The 20,907-nt window shown below is 42.8% G+C and overlaps 1 protein-coding gene across 3 annotated transcripts in view; it reads right to left on the bottom strand.

Moving 5' to 3' along the window:
* The window catches only part of MCTP2 (multiple C2 and transmembrane domain containing 2), a 117,379-nt gene that overhangs the window by 69,483 nt on the left and 26,989 nt on the right, over positions 1 to 20,907 (bottom strand). For all 3 annotated transcript variants that reach the window (XR_014519050.1, XM_083475037.1, XM_083475038.1), the window contains exons 5-8: positions 12,738 to 12,880; positions 9,445 to 9,521; positions 7,799 to 7,910; positions 6,322 to 6,357 (exon numbers count right to left, since the gene is read on the bottom strand). Coding sequence is in view for 2 of the 3 variants with exons in the window: in XM_083475037.1 (XP_083331163.1) it covers positions 6,322 to 6,357; positions 7,799 to 7,910; positions 9,445 to 9,521; positions 12,738 to 12,880 (368 nt within the window). In the remaining variant the exon portion in view is untranslated. The remainder of the gene's footprint in view (positions 1 to 6,321; positions 6,358 to 7,798; positions 7,911 to 9,444; positions 9,522 to 12,737; positions 12,881 to 20,907) is intronic.

The raw sequence follows: 20,907 nt of genomic DNA, 5'->3' as shown, positions 1-20,907 counted from the left end.
TCAAAGTACAAATTTTCTGTTCTAGAAGAGAAGGCATAAAGAAGTAAATGTAAGTCACTTTGAGTTGCCTTTGGCAAGAAAAAGTGACTAATAAATTTGTTGTTGTTTTGTTGATAGACACTGGGGCATATCCAGAAAGTGTTATCAAGCCAAAATCTGTCAAACCTTACCTTTTGGTACCAGTATTAGACTGACGTGTTAAAGTGTTTTAGGTCTTTTAGAAAAGCACGGAAAATCCTGAGATGTGGGGTGTAAAGCTTGCCAAGTGTCCCCAAAGTCCCAATTTTTGAATAAGCTTGTACCGTTTCTGGAGTTCAAAGGCTTTATTCATGCAGGAACTATTTACAGAGTGAGTGCAGATCAGAGAGCGAAAGCAGCAGACATCTTGTCTGGAGAGAACAACAAAGTGGCTCAGCTTTTAGAGGTGGATTTAACTGAGACACACAGAGGCTCAAGCAGAGTCATCATGTGGTTTAAAGTAACACATGCATTAACTAGAAGCTCAAGAGAAGGAAACGTATTTGCTTTTCTCCAACATAGACTACATAGCAGTGGGTCTGACTTCTCACTTGGCAAAACATGCTGCCAGCCATGGTCCAGGGGCATAGACCAGGGAGTCAAGATGATGTTCGGAGCCATTACAGAAAATCTCTCTCTCTCTCTCTCTCTCTCTCTCTCTCTCCCACTCTCTCATACACAGTCACCCCTTGATGACTGCAGGTAACATCACACGGTGACCTGCATATCTGTGATGGCTCACTAACAGCTCCCATCAGAGACAGAACTTCTCTAATTGGCTCAAATGCAATGCCTCAGAAAATTTCCACATTAACTTGCCCAGTCATCAAGCATAGAACAAATCAAGCAATGTTTATGCATGTGTGGACCACCTCTAGATAAAACGATACCTGCAGAAAAGCTCAGAAAAGAGACTGGCCTTTTTAAACAATTGTTGCTTGACAAACCTTTATCAAAATGTCTTAATCAGGAGAATTGTGTGTGCACTCTCTCTCCCAGACACAAGCACATAGCGTGCTGAATTTTTTCTTGTAAACTAAGCATCCATGCCTTCTGCAATCCCACACACAGATCCATTTATTTCTGTACAATCACGACATTCCACTGGAAATACACATCTTGACTTTCCTTGTACCAAGCTAAGAACTCCCACTTTTTTAACAAAAGAGAGAGAGAGATTTCATAAATCCAGCTGCAGAGGGTTTTTTCCTTTTTCTTTTTAAGGTTTTGTTTCACAGGACAAAAAAACCAAAAGCCTGCCCGTTCCCATGGACATACTTCAAAGTCCCCACTGATCGTTTTCTCCCTAAAAGCAGCAAACTATTTGAAATCCCGTTTTCTTTTGCTCTAGCCTCCCCCCCCCCGCACCCTTCTACTCCCCCTTGTTAAAAGGAAATGGGGGGAAATGTCCCCAAAGGATCAAAGGGCAAGCCTACAATCTGCCAATTGCCAAAGAAAAACAGCCCCGCTTCCGTGAAATACGCTCTAAAATAATTTTGCGGCTTGGTATGTCCTAATTCCGCTCTTCCCCGCTCCCCCCTCGCAATTGGATGTTTGTCTTGGAAAGGCTTCTTTCTAACTTGTCCATAAAAACAGGCCCACTTAGGTTCTGTGAGGCCTGCGAAAACGGAATCCGAGGCTGGCCATTAAAAGGGGCTGGGAGATTGCTTCCATATGGCAGAACAGCATGAGAGAGGAGAGGCCAAGGCCCTCCAGCAGGCTGCACTTGGCTGGGACCTCCTGCTCTATCCGTGGACACTCGTTGCGTTACAGCAGAACATCTGGATTATTGCTTGCAATGTCCCTGGGAAATATCCACATCCCATCAAAGCCCTTTATCTCTCTCCACCGTACTTTGAACATTTTAGCGCAAAGCACAGCCCTGTTTGATGTGCGAAGCTCACTGTGTTTAAAATCCAAAGTGAGGCCCCCCCTCCCCTCCAAACCTAGCCTGTTTTCCCCTCACCTTTTTCTCTTCCCCTTTTTCTTTATACTTTTCTTAGGATGGGAGAGGATAGCTGAAACTCACTCCCAGAGAGGCAAAACAAACACACACACACACACACACACACACACACACACACACAATGTTGGGTCATTTCTTGAAGTAATTTCCTTGTCAGTGAAATCCAGACTCAGAGAACGGGGGGGGGGGGTGAGGGAAAAGAGGGAAGAAGGGGTTTCATTTAAAAAATAAAAAAATTGACCTCTGATTTGGAGATCATACTGAAGGAACACTGGAGTTCTTCGAGTGCAATTTCATTTTCAACTCGCTCTCCCTCCTGAACACACTCTTTTAACATATAAACATATAAAGTCATATTTGTGCATACTTGCATTTAGGCTGTGTACAGAACATGAATCTAAAGCATATTTAAATGACATTTTGCCTCCTAAGAATTCTGGGAACTGTAGCTTACTCTTCACAGAGCTATAATTCCCAAGAAGTCAGCAGCCACCAGTTCTACACAGCTGCTCTCAAGTCTATGGGAGCTCACAACAAAAAGTTGTGAACAGGGCTAGTAAACAAGGGTGTTTGAGAGAGCACTGAGCAGGAGAGTTTAAGGTTGAGGCCCAGAGTGCTGTGTTTCCACATATGTAGGATCAAGAGACAGGCACAGCAAGGCAGCAGGAGCAGCGGTGAAAAATGCCTATGCCTTGTTCATTTACCTGCTTGATGCATGAAGCTACACCGGCAGCAAGTGTAAGGTGGATGCCCTGCTGAAAGAGAAGGTACAGCAGCCAGACTAATCTTACAAGTCTGTTGGATCAGGGGAATGCTGTGGATGTAACGTATCCAGATTTTAGTATGGCTTTTTGACAAAGTCCCCCATGATTTTCTTGCAGTAAGGCTGGTAAAATGTGGGCTGGTCAATGTTACTGTTAAGTGCATTTGTAGCTGGTTGACTGACCCAACTCAAAGACTGCCCACTAATAGTTCGTTGTCATCCCTCAAAAAAAAATGACAAGTGGGGTGTCATGGAGTTCTGTTCTAGGCCTGGAGGTGCTGAATATCTTTATAAATGATTTGGATTACGGAATTGAGGGGATGCTAATAGACTTTGCAGATGACACCAAACTGGGAGGGGTAGCTAACACCTCAGAAGGTTGAATCAGGCTTCAACATAACCTTAACAAAATGAATTTCAGTAGGGACAAATGGAGGGTTCTGCACTTAGGCAGATACACAGTTATGGGATGTGGGGATACCTGACTTCATAGCAGTACATGTGAAAAGGATCTTAGTAAATCACAAGCTTGACGTGTCAATAGTGTGATGCAGCAGCAAAAAAAACAACAAAAAAAAAAAACCTAATGCTATTCTAGGATGCATCAGCAGAAGTATAATGTCCAGATCGAGGGATGTCATAGTATTGCTCTAGTCTACCTTGGTCAGACCCCACCTGGAATACTGTGATTCACGGAATAAAATAAGAATGCAAAAGTCTAATGGATGAGGCCAGCGGCCCCATCTAGTTGAGCATCCTGTTCTCACAAGGGCCAACCACATGCTTACAGGGAACCCTTAAGCAGGACCTGTGTCAAACAACACTCCTGCCTGCTGTGGTTTCCAGCAACTAGTATTCAGAAGCATTACTGCTTCTGATCTTGGAAACAGAACGTAGGCATCATGGCTACCAGCCACTGATAATCTTATCCCCCATGATTTTGTCTAATCCAAGGGTCAGCAAACCTTTCCAGCAGGGGACTGGTCCACTGTCCCTCAGACCTTGTGGGGGGGTCGGATAATATTTTTTTTGGGGGGGGAAGAAAAAAAAAAGAATGAATTCCTATGTCCCACAAATAACCCAGAGATGCTTTTAAATTAAAGCACACATTCTACTCATGTAAAAACATGCTGATTTCCAGACCATCTGCGGGCCAGATTTAGAAGGCGATTGGGTCCGGCCCCCGGGCCTTAGTTTGCCTACCCATGGTCTAATCCTTTTTTTAAAGCCATCAAAGATGCTGGCCCGTTCCATCGTTTCAGTATGCACCATGTAAACGAGTACTTTCTCTTTCCAGTCCTGAATCTTCCAACTTTCAGCTTCACTGGTCATCGCCAAGTTCTTGTGTTACGATAAAGTGAGGGAGGGAAAAAAAAATATCTCCGCTGTCTCCATACCATACATAATTTTAAATACTTCTATCATGTCGCCTCGTTCAGAAATGAAGAAAATAATATTGAGTTCTTCCTCCTTCTAATACATTGTCAGATGTCAGAAGTGTTGCAGCGGTGGAGGTGATGTGGGGGGTGGGGGTGGGGGGGAATACACCAGTGTCAAGTATATGGATCCATTAGAGTGCTTGGGTTTGTTTTTTTATTTCCTTCTGGTCTCTTAATCCAGTCCATCCTCATTTCTTCTGCCCCATCAGGCTCCTCTTGACCATACTTCCATAACCTCCCGTGCCTCCCTGAGATACCCAAATTCCCCCAGCACACAATTTTCCTTTTGTAGCCTTTATGTTCCACCATGTGCGTGCACACACACATAAAAAAAATGAAAAAGAAGAAGAAAAATGGGGGTGGGAAAGAGCCAGTAATGTTTCCACAAGCTGGCATTTCCTAACTAAAGAAAGTTATTGATGTACAAAGCCAGTTTTTTTTTAGTGTGGCAAGAAAATCAATAAACCAGGAAATATGGCTTTGTCAAGTGTTGCCCAGGTAGTCTTTCTGGGAAATCCTTTACTGCCTCTCAGACGGTCGCAGGAGTTGTTGTTTTGTCTTAAGAGCTCGCTCCAGATCCCAAACTCTGCCTTCTGTATGAAGTACTGACATTCTTCCACCCTCTAGTGACAGCAACAGAAAAAGGCAAAAGGTTTGGAGTTCCCCTCTGCTGCTTTCTCTCCTATTGTTTCTTTTTGCAAAATATTAATTTTGCCTCTGCTACACTCACTTGGTTCACCCTCTTTGGAAGCTGTTAAATTTCATTTGTGTGCGATGGCAGGAGGGAGAGAAAGATCTCGAGACTTTTCCCAGAACCTTGCAAACTAAGCAATCTATCAAAAGTTTTGTCTCAGTTATTTTTTTAAAAAAAGAAATATAGAAATAACACAAAAAAATATAGAAATAACACAAAAAACCAGCGAGAGATGGAGGGTTTTTTTTAACTAGATGGACTGTGAAGACCAGAACTTAGAAGTCTGGATTCTTTTTGAGGGATCTCCAAGGCCAAGGAAATAAAGCAAAATTGAATGCTGGATGAAGAAAGCAGAGCACTACCTTACAGGGCTGTTGCAGAGATCAAATATAGGGTTGAGATGCCAACCCTGAACTCCTTTGAGAAAGAGTGGGGGAAATCCTCAATGATACATTGGGCAATAGACATGGGAATGATTGTGGAATACAGACATAAAATTCACAGCATGCTATGCTTTAAGAGAAAACTAGATAAAAATGTTTTATCAATGGTATCTAACACCGAGAAAATAGGCAAAAATGTATAAATCAAAATCAAATAAGTGTTGGGAATGCAAAGAGAAAGAAGGTACGTTTATCATATGTGGTGGTCTTGTAGCAGGGTTAAAGCTTACTGGGAAATGATATATAATGAATTGGAAAAGATGTTTAAAATAAAATTTGTAAAAAACAAAACAAAAAAGAAGCTTTTCTTTTGGGAACTACCCAAATTGTATAGAAATTTATTCATGTATGCGACTACAGCGACAAGAATGCTATTTGCCCCAAAATGGAAAAAAGAAGTCCCAACGAAAGAAGAATGGATATAAAAACTTATGCAGAAATGGTGAAACTTACTGGAAAAATAAGAAATCAAGATAACAAACTTTTTATAAAAGAATGGAAATGGTTTATTGAATATTTACAAACTAACTGTAAACAGATAAGAACATTGGCAGGATTATTGCAATAACCTGCAGTTTTATAAGAGTAAATATTTAAAGTACATGAATAAATGAGTAAGTTAATTTAGAATCTGCAGGAAATATAAAAAATAAATTTAAGGAATTTCAGGAAGAGGGGGAAGGAAGTCGAGTTTTGAAATGTTAAAATGATTGGGAAACTATTGAAATGTATATAAATGAAAATCATAAATAAATAAAAAATGGGAAAGGATGGGAAAACACTTCGGGAAGAATATAATCTGGATTCTGAGGAATAAATGAATGGCCAAATTTTGTTAATAATGGAGAAATGAGGAACACGTGCTTTCCACTCATCCACCTCTCCAGTTATTCCACCAGTGCGCTAGTGTTACCCAAATCAGTAACTTTGGGAAGAAGACAGGAGAACAAGACTGCAAGTTCCAGATGCACATTGAGGGGAGTTAGCAGGAAACTTACCTTGGGGGTAGAACACTTTCTTCGGTTCATCCATCTCTGTTTGTCACGTCCCCAAACAGAGCATCCATGGGGCAGAGGAGGAGGGAAGCAGAAAGGGATAAAAAGGTGGAGATAGTTAGCAACTAAGCCTAGCCTTTGAGAAGAGCTCATATAGTGGTACCTCTGGTTACAAACGCTTCAGATTACGAGCTCCGCTAACCCGGAAGTAGCTGCTTCTGCTTGCAAACTTTGCCAAAGGATGCAAACGGAAATTGTGCGTCAGAGGCGCATGCGCAGTGGCAGACCCCATTAGCGAAAGCGCGCCTCAGTATAAGAACGGTTTCAGCTTAAGAATGGACCTTCAGAACAAATTAAGTTTGTAACCAGTGGTACCACTGTATCTCCTGCAGATTCTTAAGTTCTACAAATGCTTTCAGAAAGGCCCTGCATAGATAGAACATTTTAAATGTTTGTAACCTCCTTTTCAACCAAATGTCTCAAGGGAGGCCTAGAAAGACGTACTAAAAACAATACAATTTTTTAAGCTACTATATTATATTATTACATATAATGAAAATCTAATGATGCCATCATGCTGCAGTCTGCTTGGCCACAGACAGGTGGCAGTGAAAACTGGACTCTCAGTACCGCTGAGCCATTGCGGTATTGGCAGTTGGGTGGGCAGCTCAGGCAAGAAGCCCAGGTGAGCTGTGGAGTTTTGGCACAGTCTAAGAGAGGGAGGAAGTGAGAGGGAGGAAGTGAGAGCTGGACCATAAAGAAGGCTGATTGCCAAAGAATTGATGCTTTTGAATTATGGTGCTGGAGGAGACTCTTGAGAGTCCCATGGACTGCAAGAAGATCAAACCTATCCATTCTTACGAAAATCAGCCCTGACTGCTCACTGGAAGGACAGATCCAGAAGCTGAGGCTCCAATACTTTGGCCACCTCATGAGAAGAGAAGACTCCCTGGAAAAGACCCTGATGTTAGGAAAAATGGCAGGCACAAGGAGAAGGGGACAACCGAGGACGAGATGGTTGGACAGTGTTCTTGAAGCTACCAGCATGAGTTTGACCAAACTGCGGGAGGCAGTGGAAGACAGGAGTGCCTGGCGTGCTCTGGTCCATGGGGTCACGAAGAGTCGGACACAACTAAACGACTAAACAACAACAACAACAACAAGAGAGGGAGGGGTGGCTTTGTTGAGCTCTAGGGGGGTGGGGGATGCTATGGCAAGGAGTAAAGGGAGAAGCAGGTGGTTAAGTTGCCGTTTCCAAATAAGCAGTCAGGGATTGTGTCTGGAACCATCATTTGCATGCAAATCATGTGCTCTGGCACTGCGCTCTGGCACTGCACAGAGTGAGGCCCCACTGAATGCAGTGCACCTGTCCAACCTGCCTCCATGCCCTGCCAGGGACCCTTGCCCATCTTCCCACCTGTCCTGGTGCCAGTTATTTTTCCTGGGGAAGGATAATAGAACCATCTCTTGAACCACTTACATTTCTTTTAACATCTCCTTGTTTCACGGCAAGCCTCACGTCCAACAATATCACACCCATGTCATCCTCTAAGCTGTTTGGATCTTCCAGTTTTAGGGTCAACTCACTAGTCCTGAAAGCAGAAAAGAAGAGTTTATTTAGCCAAAGACTGCCTTTAAGATCACAGCAGACAGCCACCAACTATTATATGGTGCCACTAAGATGCTATTTCTGTTCTCCACAGCCTGTTACTATTAATGTGCATGATTTACATATTATTTAAATGAGCAGAGGTGGAGCAGTTTTGGCCTTCCAGGTCTTGCTGGACTACATCTCCCATCAATCCTGACCATTGGCTATGCTGCCTGAGGCTGATGGGAATTGGAGTCCAACAACATTTGGAGGACAACAGTTTTGCCAGCCTTGTTCTAGAACAGTCATTATGAAGAAAAAGGCAGGTGTCTGCATGAGAGACCAAAGGGAATGGAAAGAAGAATGGACAAAGTTTTGAGGCCAAGATGATAAATAATAATAATAATAATAATAATAATAATAATAATAATAATAATAATAATTTATTTATACCCCACCCATTTGGCTGAGTTTCCCCACTCACTCTGGGCGGCTCCCAACAAAATTAATGATGATAATAATAATAATAAAGTGATAAAACATCAGACATTTAAAACTTCCCTAAACATGGCTGCCTTCAGATGTCTTCTAAAAGTCAGATAGTTGTTTATTTCCTTGACATCTGATGGGAGGGCGTTCCACAGGGCGGGTGCCACTACCGAGAAGGCCCTCTGTTTGGTTCCCTGCAGCCTCACTTCTCGCAGGGAAGGAACCGCCAGAAGGCCCTCAGAGCTGGACCTCAGTGTCCAGGCTGAACGATGGGGGTGGAATCACAGTGACCTAGAGTTGCACCCACACTTTGTGTACCATAGAGCTTATATGAATTTAGAGACAAACATGATTAACAAAATTCTAATTTGAATTTGCTTGCAATATTTCTTTCATAAACTTGAGAAAGGGTATTGGCACAAGTAATAAAAAATTGTACACAAGGTATTGAAATAAGTATATTAAATATACAGTGGTACCTTGATTCTCAAACTTCTGAACCGTTTGACTTCTGAAACGTTCAAAAACCAAGGCTTCCAATTTGCGCAGGCGCCCTGGAAACAATAGCCAACAACCGCATCGGATGTTTCGTTTCCGAAAAATGTTCAGAAACCAGAACACTTATTTCCAGGTTTTTGGCATTCGGGAGCTGAAACGTTTGCGTACCAAGACGTTTGAGAACCAAAGTTTCACTGTATATGAATTTAGGTAACTAAGCACTTATCAATGTCCTAATTTATTTTTGTTTTTGTTTTTTTGTCGGGGGGGGTTATTATTAGTTTTCCGAATTTCCCAATTCTTCATTTAAGACTCTTAGAGGAAAAGTAATATCAAATTTCTAAATAATATCGCCTTGAAATTCAAATGCAAGCTGTAAATTTGAAGAGTTTATGCATTCCTCATGGTTTAATTTTAAAAGAAAAAGAGAGAGAAGATTCAGCAAGCTAAATTAGAATTCTGTAAGTTTTAGCATTTCGAGTCTCACAGAATGGATAACCAGCATCCCTAAGTAAATCAAATTAATGTTTAATAAGCTCTAAGCATACCTGTTCAGTTCCAGTTCACTCAGCATGACAACCGCTGAACCCATAAAGTCTGAAGAGGTTAAATCTCGATCATACACCTGATGCATATGGAAACAGGAGAAGAGGAATAAGAAATATGTATCTGGACACCTGGAAACAATTACTGCATTTCAGATAAAAGAGCTATTTGTTCTCATTTAGTTCTACTTCAGGCTCAGCAATTCATGTGAAAAGCAATTTTTGATCGCATTTTTTATTATTGTTTATGGGCCTGGTTCAAAACACTAAGCTGTGGTTTGTGTAGCTAGCATGTGGCTTGTTTGAATGCCTGAACCAAGACAAGCAGACTAACCTGGCTTGTTGTCTTGAAATAATGCAAAGCCAGGGTTGTTGGTTTACAAACCATGGCTTGCTTTAAACTCTACTTTGGCATTGGTTTGAGCCCAACTATTCTGCTCAGTCATGCTTTGTTTGGCTATCCCAGTTCATGTTATGTACGGAAGTTCTCACCCTGGGCCAGCAGAGGGATACTGTAGATAGTTTTCACTCAGGTCCACATATACAAATAAGGGATTGAAAGTGACGTTCAGTGATTGGATAGTTACAGAAAATGGTTACTGTTGCATTCTAGTGGAGCTCTATATAAGCAGGCTGGCTGAACCCTTCAGTTCAGTTCTGTTCTGGCCTGTGAATAAGCAAGAGGTGTTTGAAGAATCGCTGTGTCGTCTGATATGTTCACCCACAACAGTTCAGATATTCAACAGGCTATAGGCAAGATAACTGGAAAACAAACCCAGCTTTGGAGAAGCAAATTAGCCTGTGTTTGCTCACCTGAGAGATGGCTCGATGTTTGTTGAGCAAACCATGGTTTCATGTTACGTGTAAATAAAGCCACTGAGAAGTTTTCAGGTGTATTCATAGCACTTCTCCCCCCCCCAAAAAAAACACACCCTCAATATATTTTGTTCACTTTTGTCAACAAAACAACTCAAATTTTCCCTAAAACCAATTTGTAATTATTATTTTTTTAAATGAAGTTTGGAAGTTTCAAACAAAAACTATGAACACATTTTTTCTTTGAAGAAATACTCAAAAGAAATAAGAAAACCTGACAAGCTGTTAACTTTTAAAGTTGCTGGTGTTGTGTGTGTGTTTTTTAAGGGATAAAGCTTGCCTTTGCCACCCTCAGACAGATGGTTCCTAACATACCGATAGTTAAAACTATTCATTGAGATTGTGCCCAGAAATAGGTGTTTTTATCTATAGGCAGTGCTCACAACAGCTATTACGAAGGCTTGTTCTATGGATAAGAGACAGTTTTCAACAGAAAGTTAGGACTATAAGCTCCTTTGTACCAAAGTCAAGTTCCTTTAGCTGAGATTCCCGCATTGCAGGGGTTAGACTAGATGACCATTGGGGTCCCTTCCAACTCTACAATTCTATGATTCTCATCCATTTAGCTCAGCACTATCTTCACAGACTGGCAAGGGCTCTCCAGAGTTTCAGAAACATGTCTTTCCTAACCCAGTGTTGAAATGCTATTGAAATATATTCGGAGTAGAGTGTGGATTTCATGCCCTTTATTCAGCTGGTAGTAGTGAGGAATGGAAGTTCCCCTGAAATGTCTGCTTTATATACATTATTTACACAATGGGTCCCACATGATTGGCTAATTCTGGGACTCTCCTGTAGGCCAATCAGGTTGCGGATTCATTTCTACCTGGAGTTGGATTGGGTGGCTCCTGCGGACCAATCAGACTGCTGCATTTTAGACCCTATTCAACTCATGGAATGAACCCAAAGCCTTCTCTGCATGCAAATTGCTGACAGAAGAATACAACCCTTGCCTATTATGTACAGATTGGGGGGGGGGGGTTCCTCCTATCACCACTGGTAGTTAGGCAGGCTTTTGAAATACTATAAAAATCTAGCTCCTTCCTATTAAGAGTGGCACTCCTGAGAAAGTGCTGGTCGGCCTTGCTTTCTTTCCATCGGGAAAAGAACTACGCTGAGAATGAGAACCTATCTAGATATGCAGGAAATGGACTGGGGGTTGCTATGTAGTAAACTCTACCTATGGGTGAAGGGCTAGAATAGATTATCTATGGCCACTCTGGGTAAAAACTCACTCTGTCTACAAATATGTTAACCCAGAGAAGAAACACAGAGGGGAGTTGCAAAGTTCCGAGGCCATTCTCAAATCGAATCAACGTCAGTTGAGAACATCATCTGTTCTGCATTTTCAAGATGCCATCTGCTTGTAGACAGCACATCTCAAAGATAATTCCTCAGGTGTGAGAGGTTTCATTTGTGTATTTATTCTATCTACGAGCCACCAGTAATATGTGTCTGCGGAGCGATGAACAAATGATAAATAAGACCATTTAAAACGAGAATCTCAAATGCACACTAAAATCTAGCATAGCTATAACCAGACTCTTCTCTGAGATGGGGATTAAGATGTCAAGCCACTTTGAGAATTGTAGCTCTGTAAGTGGATTCGGGGATCGCCAAATATAACTCATCAGCACCTTCACAAACCACAGATCCCAGGATTTTTTGGGGGAGGTGCCATGCCTGTTCATAGTGGTATAACACTATGTCAGGGAACTGACATCGGAGCCAGAGGCGGAGGGAAGGCTCTCAAGTGATGCTGGAGAGGGACCCAGCAGCGAGAGAGGCAGCTCAGCTGGGGAAGGAAATCAGCGCAACACCAGGGATAAAGGGGGGCAGATGGGGGAATCGGCGAGAGGGCTCCAGGACTCTTCGCTGGACATCAGCAGGGAGAGCACGGGTCCTCCACTACCCACACCCTCCCTGCGCAGAAGACCTCCGTGCAGGGAGAGTAGGAGGAGACTTGGCGTCAAACAGCTTTTATGCTGGAAAAGGTTTAAGAAATGCCCACTGACGGATTCTGCTAGCGACTGAGGCAGCCACGAAGTGAAGGGCTGTCCAGACAGGAAAGGTTTAACAAGCCAACTTAGCCAGGAGTGGCGGTAACTTACGCACGAGCAACCCATATTCATCACACACTGCTTTAAATATGGGGCCCAAGTGAAGCTCCTAGACCACCTTCTCATACCCTCCAACATTTCTCTGATGATAACGGGGACATTCAAAGACAACCTCATATACAATGCATCACAGCAATCCAGAGAGGAGGGTTGCCAGAGCATGGATCGTCAAAGAAAAGTTATCAGCATCCAGATAGGGTTGTCAAACCTAAGGTTCTAGCTTAATGTGGTCAAAAGCCAGCCCTCCCCAGGCCATTTTAGGCAAAATTCATTCAGCGGCAGCTCCAATCAACAGCTTACCTTCACGCAGAGTCTTTGGTCAAGGACCTGTATTGGAATTATGACAGTTTCATTCCAAACAGGGTTCAGGTTCTTATAGATGACTTTGCTTTTGTAAAGCGTTTTCCCATTCAGCTGAAACTTCACATAAGGGTCACTTGTACCTGAACAAGGAAAGAACGAAAAGAATTCAGTTGATCTAGAAAACGCTATCCCGGCTATCAGGTTAAACCAGTAATTCCCAAACGGTGTATCTTGGCACTCTACAATGAGAAGAGGATTAAGTTAATTAAGGGACCTCTCCAGATGTCCTTTTTATCGTACATCCGTGGTGATTTGTGATTATGATGGTATCGGTGCTGTTAGACATGGAACTGGCATTGTTACTCGTTCCACATTTCTGAGAAATAAAACTTTTAATTTGGCACCACCCACACTTCGGAACTCCCTGCCGATTGGAATCAGGCAAGCTCCTTCGCTGTTCTCTTTTCAGCACCTGCTATAAACTTTTTTGTTTAAGCAAGCCTACCCAGAAATATAGAATGCTGACAATGTGTTTTGATCTGGCTTTCAGCTTATTGCTGGTTTTTATTATTTTTCGAGATTTTGAATTCTTGTTTTAACTGGGCTTTTTTTTGCTGAAAATTTCATTTTCAAACATGTTGTTTCAAACCACGAAACACGTTGAGGTTTGTTTTGCTTTTACAGTCAAGATATATAAATATAGTAAGGAATAATAAATACATAATGCACAACCACGCTTTCAGCACTGTTTATTTAACAAAATTTAAGTACCACTTGACTGTAAGGAAACCTGTGATTGGTTTCCAAGTTTATAAATGGATTGATTTCTTGCAAGTGCGGAATGAGTATTGTGTTCCACCTGTAACATTGCCAGCTCCTCAGATCGAAGCAGTTGAGTGGCTGAATATGGGACAAGGCTATTCTGCTCTCAATATTGTCAGTGCCTGCAACAGTTTTTTGGGGGGACATACTGCTTTGCTTCCAATCGTTGTATGTTTTCAAACATCTCTGCTCTGTCCATTCCCACCTCAGCCAGAGAAAGAGAGAGACAGAGAGATGCCACGTTCTATTCACATCATATATTTAAAGCACTATGATTCCACTTTAAATGGTCATGGCTCCTCCAAAGAATTCTGGGAGCTGTAGTTAAGGGTGCTAACTGTTGTTAGGAGACCCCTATTCCCCTTGTTGTTGTTCAGTCATTTAGTCATGTCCGACTCTTCGTGACCCCATGGACCAGAGCACTCCAGGCACTCCTGTCTTCCACTGCCTCCCGCAGTTTGGTCAGACTCATGTTTGTAGCTTCGAGAACACTGTCCAACCATCTCGTCCTCCGTCGTCCCCTTCTCCTTGTGCCCTCCATCTTTCCCAACATCAGGGTCTTTTCCAGGGAGTTTTCTCTTCTCATGAGGTGGCCAAAGTATTGGAGCCTCAGCTTCAGGATCTGTCCTTCCAGTGAGCACTCAGGGCTGATTTCCTTAAGAATGGAGAGGTTTGATCTTCTTGCAGTCCATGGGGCTCTCAAGAGTCTCCTCCAGCACCATAATTCAAAAGCATCAATTCTTCGGCAATCAGCCTTCTTTATGGCCTATTCCCCTTACAGAGCTATAATTCCCAGAGTTCCCTCTCTGGGAATTGCAGCTCGGTGAGTGGAATAGTTGCCTCCTAACAACACTCAGCACCCTTAACAAACTACAGTCCCCAGAATTCTTTGAGGGGAAACCAAAGCAGCATCATAGTGCTTTAAATGTGTGGTGTGAACGCGGCCATAAGCTTCCATGGATCAGCCAACTTAGAACTGGATATCCCTTTATTTAATGCAGGGGAAGAGAAACTACTATCATTGCACATTCACAGAAGGGCAAAGCTCCACAGATAATACCGCTGAGCGTTAAGCATTTCCAATAACCTTCCAGAGGATGTTTCAATGCTTAGAAATGAGATGAACAGAGGTGATTTGCCTTACGTTCTATTGTTAATTTCTCTTAAATATTCCGGTCCCTTCTCTCCTTTCTTAAAAATAAAATAAAGAAGGGGGGGCAAGAAGGCTCAAGAGAAGAGCCGGCCCTTATCTCCCTGATAAGCAGAGGCTGCCAGCATATTAATAATAATTAAAAAAAAGAAGAAGTCCCTCAACTATTAACTACATTAAAAAGGCTATATCTGGAGGAGGCCAGGAAAGCAACTGGTAGAATGAAAACATGAATAAGGAGATTGAAGGCAGGTTGGTCCAAACGCATTCGCTTATCTATTTCTTAAATGGAACAAGAACCGCACAACAAAGCAGTTCTTAAAAAGAAGAAAGGAAATGAACAGAGACAATATGTTTTTTCGGCTAATGCAATATTCAATCCCCAAATAACCTCTCCTCTTCGAGAAGGGGAGGAAAACATTCTCTGTGGGGATATTCTGCGTTTTTCACATCAACGTTGGAAGTTTTACGGTTGCCGGAACATCCCCACGGCTGCTACCCCACCTTCCCTTACTGTAAAACAATGCCGTTCGTGCAAAACGAAGGGTTTTTGTTGTTTCTGTTAGTTTTCTTTTTTTTAAGCATGCATCGGGGGGGGGACGGGTTGGCGGGCGGTTGAGGGGGGTGGGCGGCGGGAGGCGAACTATAATGAAAGAGCCTTTTAATTAAATGAGATTGCCTCCCTGGGATCAGGACTTCATGCTTGTCAGCTTACTCTCAAAATAAACATCTCAGAAGCAGGGCCTCGGCGGTGTCACTTACGGAGGCAAAGCACGCCGGGTAATCCCTAGGTATCTTGACAGCTACATAATGTTCAAACTGTTTCACGGGTGAACGGCAGCACTTGCGTGAAAGAAAATATTAATGTCTGGAATTAATAGGGAGAAAAAGGGGGGACGGCGCTTGACAGCACCAAAACGGGGGGTGGGGGGGTAGGGAGTGTCAAGTTAGGAGAACGTTAATTGTGAGGGGGGAAATAATTGAGAGGCGCCGGGGGGGGGGGGAGAAAGAGGAGAGGCGAGAGAAAAGCACTGAACACAGCAAGCGAGGGAGGGCCTCTCTCTCAGCGCCCACCCTGGAGAAGAAGAAGAAGAAGAAGAAGAAGAAGAAGAAGAAGAAGAAGAAGAAATTGTCTCACTGTCAAGAAAGTAACGTCTCTACTAGGCAAGCCAGCCAGGAGGAGGGGTGAGAAAGGAGTCACCGAGCGAAAGGAGGAAGGAGCCTCCGTTGCTTGAGATGGTGACGCCAAGGATGAACAAGTGATGGGCCGTCCGCGTCAGCCGACAGACAGGCTTTAACCCCAATAATCGGCAGCTTTGCAAACAACGGGCCTGAGAGGCGTTTCCGTAAGCAGAGAGCCGGCTGCCGAGATCCGAACCGGTAGCCAGGCGACTCCCCGTTTCAAAATATGTCCATTTGGCCTTCCCTCCTGAACTCTGCATGGATATTTTCTCTAACCTGTGTGCTGCCGGCACAACTATGTTTCCCATCTGTGCCGAGATCCTACACAGTAGTCCAAGAACTTAAATTTTTAAACAAATATATGTTCACTTCCCCTCCATACTTTGTAGCCCAAGAAGATCTGTTTTTAAATAAATAAATTAATATTATTATCATTATTATTTATTTATACCCCGCCCATCTGGCTGGGTTTCCCCAGCCACAAATATACAGTCGTATCTTGGAAGTCAAATGGAATCTGTTCCAGAAGTCCCTTCAACTTCCGAAACGTTCGGAAACCAAAGCACGGCTTCTGATTAGCTGCAGGATTTTGAAAATCGTTCAAAAACCGGAACACTCGCTTCTGGGTTTCACTTGTTCAGGAACCAATTTGTTTGGCAGCCAAGGTGTTCGAGATCCAAGGTACGACTGTATATGCTATACCTGGAACTGTTACATGCAACACATAATACCCATTTCCGCAATTGTAAGCAATCAATCTTTTAGTTTGGCAGCAATCAACCTTTGGAACTCCTTGCCAACTGACCACCAGACAGGCTCTTCGCTGTACCCTTTTTGGCTAAAAACGTTTTTGTTTAGGCAAGCCTGTCCAGGTACGGATATGCTGATGTGTTTCTATCTCTTTTTAGTCTACTGTTATTTTAAATATTATTTTTAAAATATTTTAAATAGTTGTTTTTAACTGTTTTTACTGCTATTTCCATTTTTTTTTTTCATTTTGCAAACAGCTTCGAGGTGGGGGGGGTTGTTGTTGTTTTACAATCAAGAGGTATGTGCATTTTAGGAAACAAATAAAATAAATAAATGTTTTTCCCTTGTAAACTTTGTGGGAGTGTTTTTTCTCTAAACTACATGCTTTCAGCATAGCTATGTTTTCCCTTCAAGCAGGCAAGCACAAGCTGAGAGGAAAACAATATGAACTATACATTTTTTTGCCCTTCAAACAACCCCCATAAATGCTGGCAAATGTTACTACCACTAAATGCTACCGTTTCATTTAAAAATAAAAATAGGGCACATTGAAAATTTATCCGGAGCTCTGCCTTTCTTCCTAGCTTGAGTGTAAATAATTTCTACATTTGTTTGTTTTGTGTTGTGCATTACCTAAAAATATTAGGCAGTATAATTTACTTAACACAGATGAATGGCATCTAATATAAGGGGCAGGACAGAGTATGAATTCTAAAACCTGAATTGTGAATTATGAGAACGATTGGTTGTTAAGCCACTCTGGAAATTATAGTCCTGTGAGAGGAATATTAAAATTATGATTATTATTACAATTAATTTATCAGTCATGGTCCAAGTCCAATGTTCTAATTGGTATGTCACCTAGGCTATCAAAAAATCAAAAATTTAAGAAATAGTAGTAGCAACAATACCCCAGTAGCATGACCTCTGCCTATGTTTCCAGTGAAATTATATGTTATTGGCATGTTTAGACCCAAGACTAATCTGAAATACAGTGGTGCCTCGCAAGACGAAATTAATTCATTCCGCGAGTTTTTTCGTCCAGCGAATTTTTTGTCTTGCGAAACACGGTGTCGGGAAAGTTTTGGAAAAGCTTAAAAAATCACCAAAGTCTTCAAAAACCTCAAAAAAGGCTACCACACCGCGTTCTATGAGTTGCTCCTCGAAGTCAAGTCGCAACTGTATTAACGGTGTTAAGAAAAAGGAAACAAACTTGCAAGACGTTTTCGTCTTGCGAAGCAAGCCCATAGGGAAATTCGTCTTGCGAAGCAGCTCAAAAAACGCAAAACCCTTTCGTCTAGCGAGTTTTTCGTCTTGCGAGGTATTCGTCTTGTGGGGCACCACTATATCCATGCACAGTTTTGCCATTCTTATAAGAAAGAAAGGTTTTGAGCCCTAGTCTCAAGTCCTGTTCCATTCTCTCTGTACGCATTTTGGGCAGATTGTTGGAAAGTTCCTTCTGCAGTGAGAACTTCCTAGCATCACAAATGCACTGCCTGTACTATCCAATTGGCATTTAACGTTTCTCATATTAGAGGCAGATATGGCGTTTTAAATGGTTACTACTGCCCTCTAGCAGTTAAAAGGAGAAGTGCCTCTGAACTTTCCCAGAGTTTCTCACTGTGTAGGTGTGTCCTGAAATCAGTGGAAATACCACAACGGGGGAAATGAAAATAAAAAAGGCAAAATTTAATAAAATCAGGACACACTAGTTTTCTTCCCTTTTTTTCAAAATACATTTGCATATTATAAAATGGAATATATAGAGAGAGAGAGAGAGCGTGCGCCAGTTTGTTTTGTGGTTAGAGTACTGGATTAAGACCAGGCTCTCAGCCTAACCTACCACACAAGATTGTTGTGGCGATTAAATGCAGGAAGAGGGGGACCATATACACTACCTTGAGCCCCTTGGAGAAAAGGGTGGAATATAAATCCAATCGATCGATTCAAATACTGGTTAAAAGAGGTAATTCACAGCGACAGACATCTATGAGAATCATAGAATCATAGAATCATAGAGTTGGAAGAGACCACAAGGGCCATTGAGTCCAACCCCCTGCCAAGCAGGAAACACCATCAAGCACTCCTGACCTATGCTTGTCAAGCCTCTGCTTAAAGACCTCCAAAGTAGGAGACTCCACCACACTCCTTGGCAGCAAATTCCACTGTTGAACAGCTCTTACTGTCAGGAAGTTCTTCCTAATGTTTAGGTGGAATCTTCTTTCTTGTAGTTTGGATCCATTGCTCCGTGTCCGCTTCTCTGGAGCAGCAGAAAACAACCTTTCTCCCTCCTCTATGTGACATCCTTTTATATATTTGAACATGGCTATCATATCACCCCTTAACCTCCTCTTCTCCAGGCTAAACATGCCCAGCTCCCTTAGCCGTTCCTCATAAGGCACCGTTTCCAGGCCTTTGACCATTTTGGTTACCCTCCTCTGGAAGCCTGCAAGCTGGACAAGGGCAACACAGCATCTAGGCCATCCAGCAACTGGCACTGAGAGGCATATTGACTCTGACAGCACAAGTAGAAAATAACCATTGTGGCTAGTTGAGAGCCAGTGTGGTGTAGTGGTTAAGAGCGGTAGTCTCATAATCTGGGGAACCGGGTTCGCGTCTCCGCTCCTCCACATGCAGCTGCTGGGTGACCTTGGGCCAGTCACACTTCTCTGAAGTCTCTCAGCCCCACTCACCTCACAGAGTGTTTGTTGTGGGGGAGGAAGGGAAAGGAGAATGTTAGCCGCTTTGAGACTCCTGAAGGGGAGTGAAAGGCGGGATATCAAATCCAAACTTTTCTAGTAGCATGGATAGCCTTGTCTTCCACGAATTTGGAAATGTGTCCATGATGCTGGGGATATGGGCTGCCTGGATCTCTGCAGAAAGGTACACAGGGAACCAGATGACCCAAACCAAGTCTAACACTGCTGCAGTGGTCGAAGGTTTGTTTGTGCATATACCACTAGTCAATGGGATGAAGAGCCATTTCACATAGCAAAAGCAGCAAGCACAAACTCATCGACAAGCCTGTCGGTGCATGGCTTTGCTTTTTCATTCTTATCTATGTATCTAAAACTATCATGTGTGAATTAGTCCTCAGGGCAAATTCTTGCCTGCTTGCCACTGTGGCAATCGCTGAAAGCCTGAGAATAAGGAACTGCCTTTCTGTTTATTTTTCTGGGTGCTTGAATTGTAAAGGTGTCTGCAAAACAACTCATCTTGATGTCCAATGAGACATGACTAGCAGGAGAGCCCATGATCCTGTCACGACTATTAGCAGTGGAAGAGGAGGAGTTAACCCTTCCCCTTCCCCTACCCCTTTGGATGCCATTTTGCATTCAACCACTGGAAGCACTCATAGGAGATTTGGGCATCTGTATGCTATATTTTCCTGGTTACATCTGAATCAGAAGAGGCCAGGGCCTGGTTGAAGGCCAATAAAATGAGGCCAAATCATGGTAAGATGGAATCTTTGTGGGTAAGGGGTTCCCAGATCGGGGAGTTCACCTGTCTCTGAAGAAACAGGTGCACAGGTTGTGGGTGCTCCTAGGTACAACTTTTGTCACTGTAGGCTTCTGAGACTTCTGTGGTGAGGAGGGGCTATTATTAGATTAGGTTGAAACACCAACCACACCTTTCCAGGACAGGGATTGGACTACTGTAATGCACTCTGTGTAGGGCTTCCCTTGAGATTGGTCCAGGAGCTGTAGCTGGTGTAGAATACTGCAACCAAGTTGTTGAGTGGAGCACCAGGACATGCAGATATTATAGCTATGCTGGGAGAACGGCGCTGCCTGCCAATCAGCTACAAAGCCATGGCTGTAGTGTGGTATAGTGGTTAAGAGTGCTGGACCTAGGAGACCAGGGTTCAAATCCCCAAGCAGCTATGAAGTTCACTGAGTGACTTTAGGTGTGTCCCTATGTCTTAGCCTAACCTACAGTACCTCATAGGGTTGTTCTGAGGATAAAATAGGAGGAGGAAGTGTGTGTGCCACCTTTGAGCTCCTAGGGGAAAAAGGTGGGATATAAATACAGTAGTAGCTGTAATAATAATAATAATAATAATGATAATAATAATAATAACTATAAAGCAAATCGAGACTGGGTTACCTAAAAGACCGCCTGCCCCTCTATAGACCTGCAAGATCACTTAGATCATCTGGGGAAATTCTACTTGTGGTGCGACACTCTATATCAGGGGTAGGCAACCTAATCACCTTCTCAATCTGGCCCACAGACACTCCGGGAATCAGTGTGTTTCTACAT

This window comes from Podarcis liolepis (genome assembly GCF_965112155.1).
Source record: "Podarcis liolepis genome assembly, chromosome: 14".
Lineage (NCBI taxonomy): Eukaryota > Metazoa > Chordata > Lepidosauria > Squamata > Lacertidae > Podarcis > Podarcis liolepis.
Note: the sequence above shows the minus strand (reverse complement) of the source record. Positions and strands in the feature narration are given on the sequence as shown.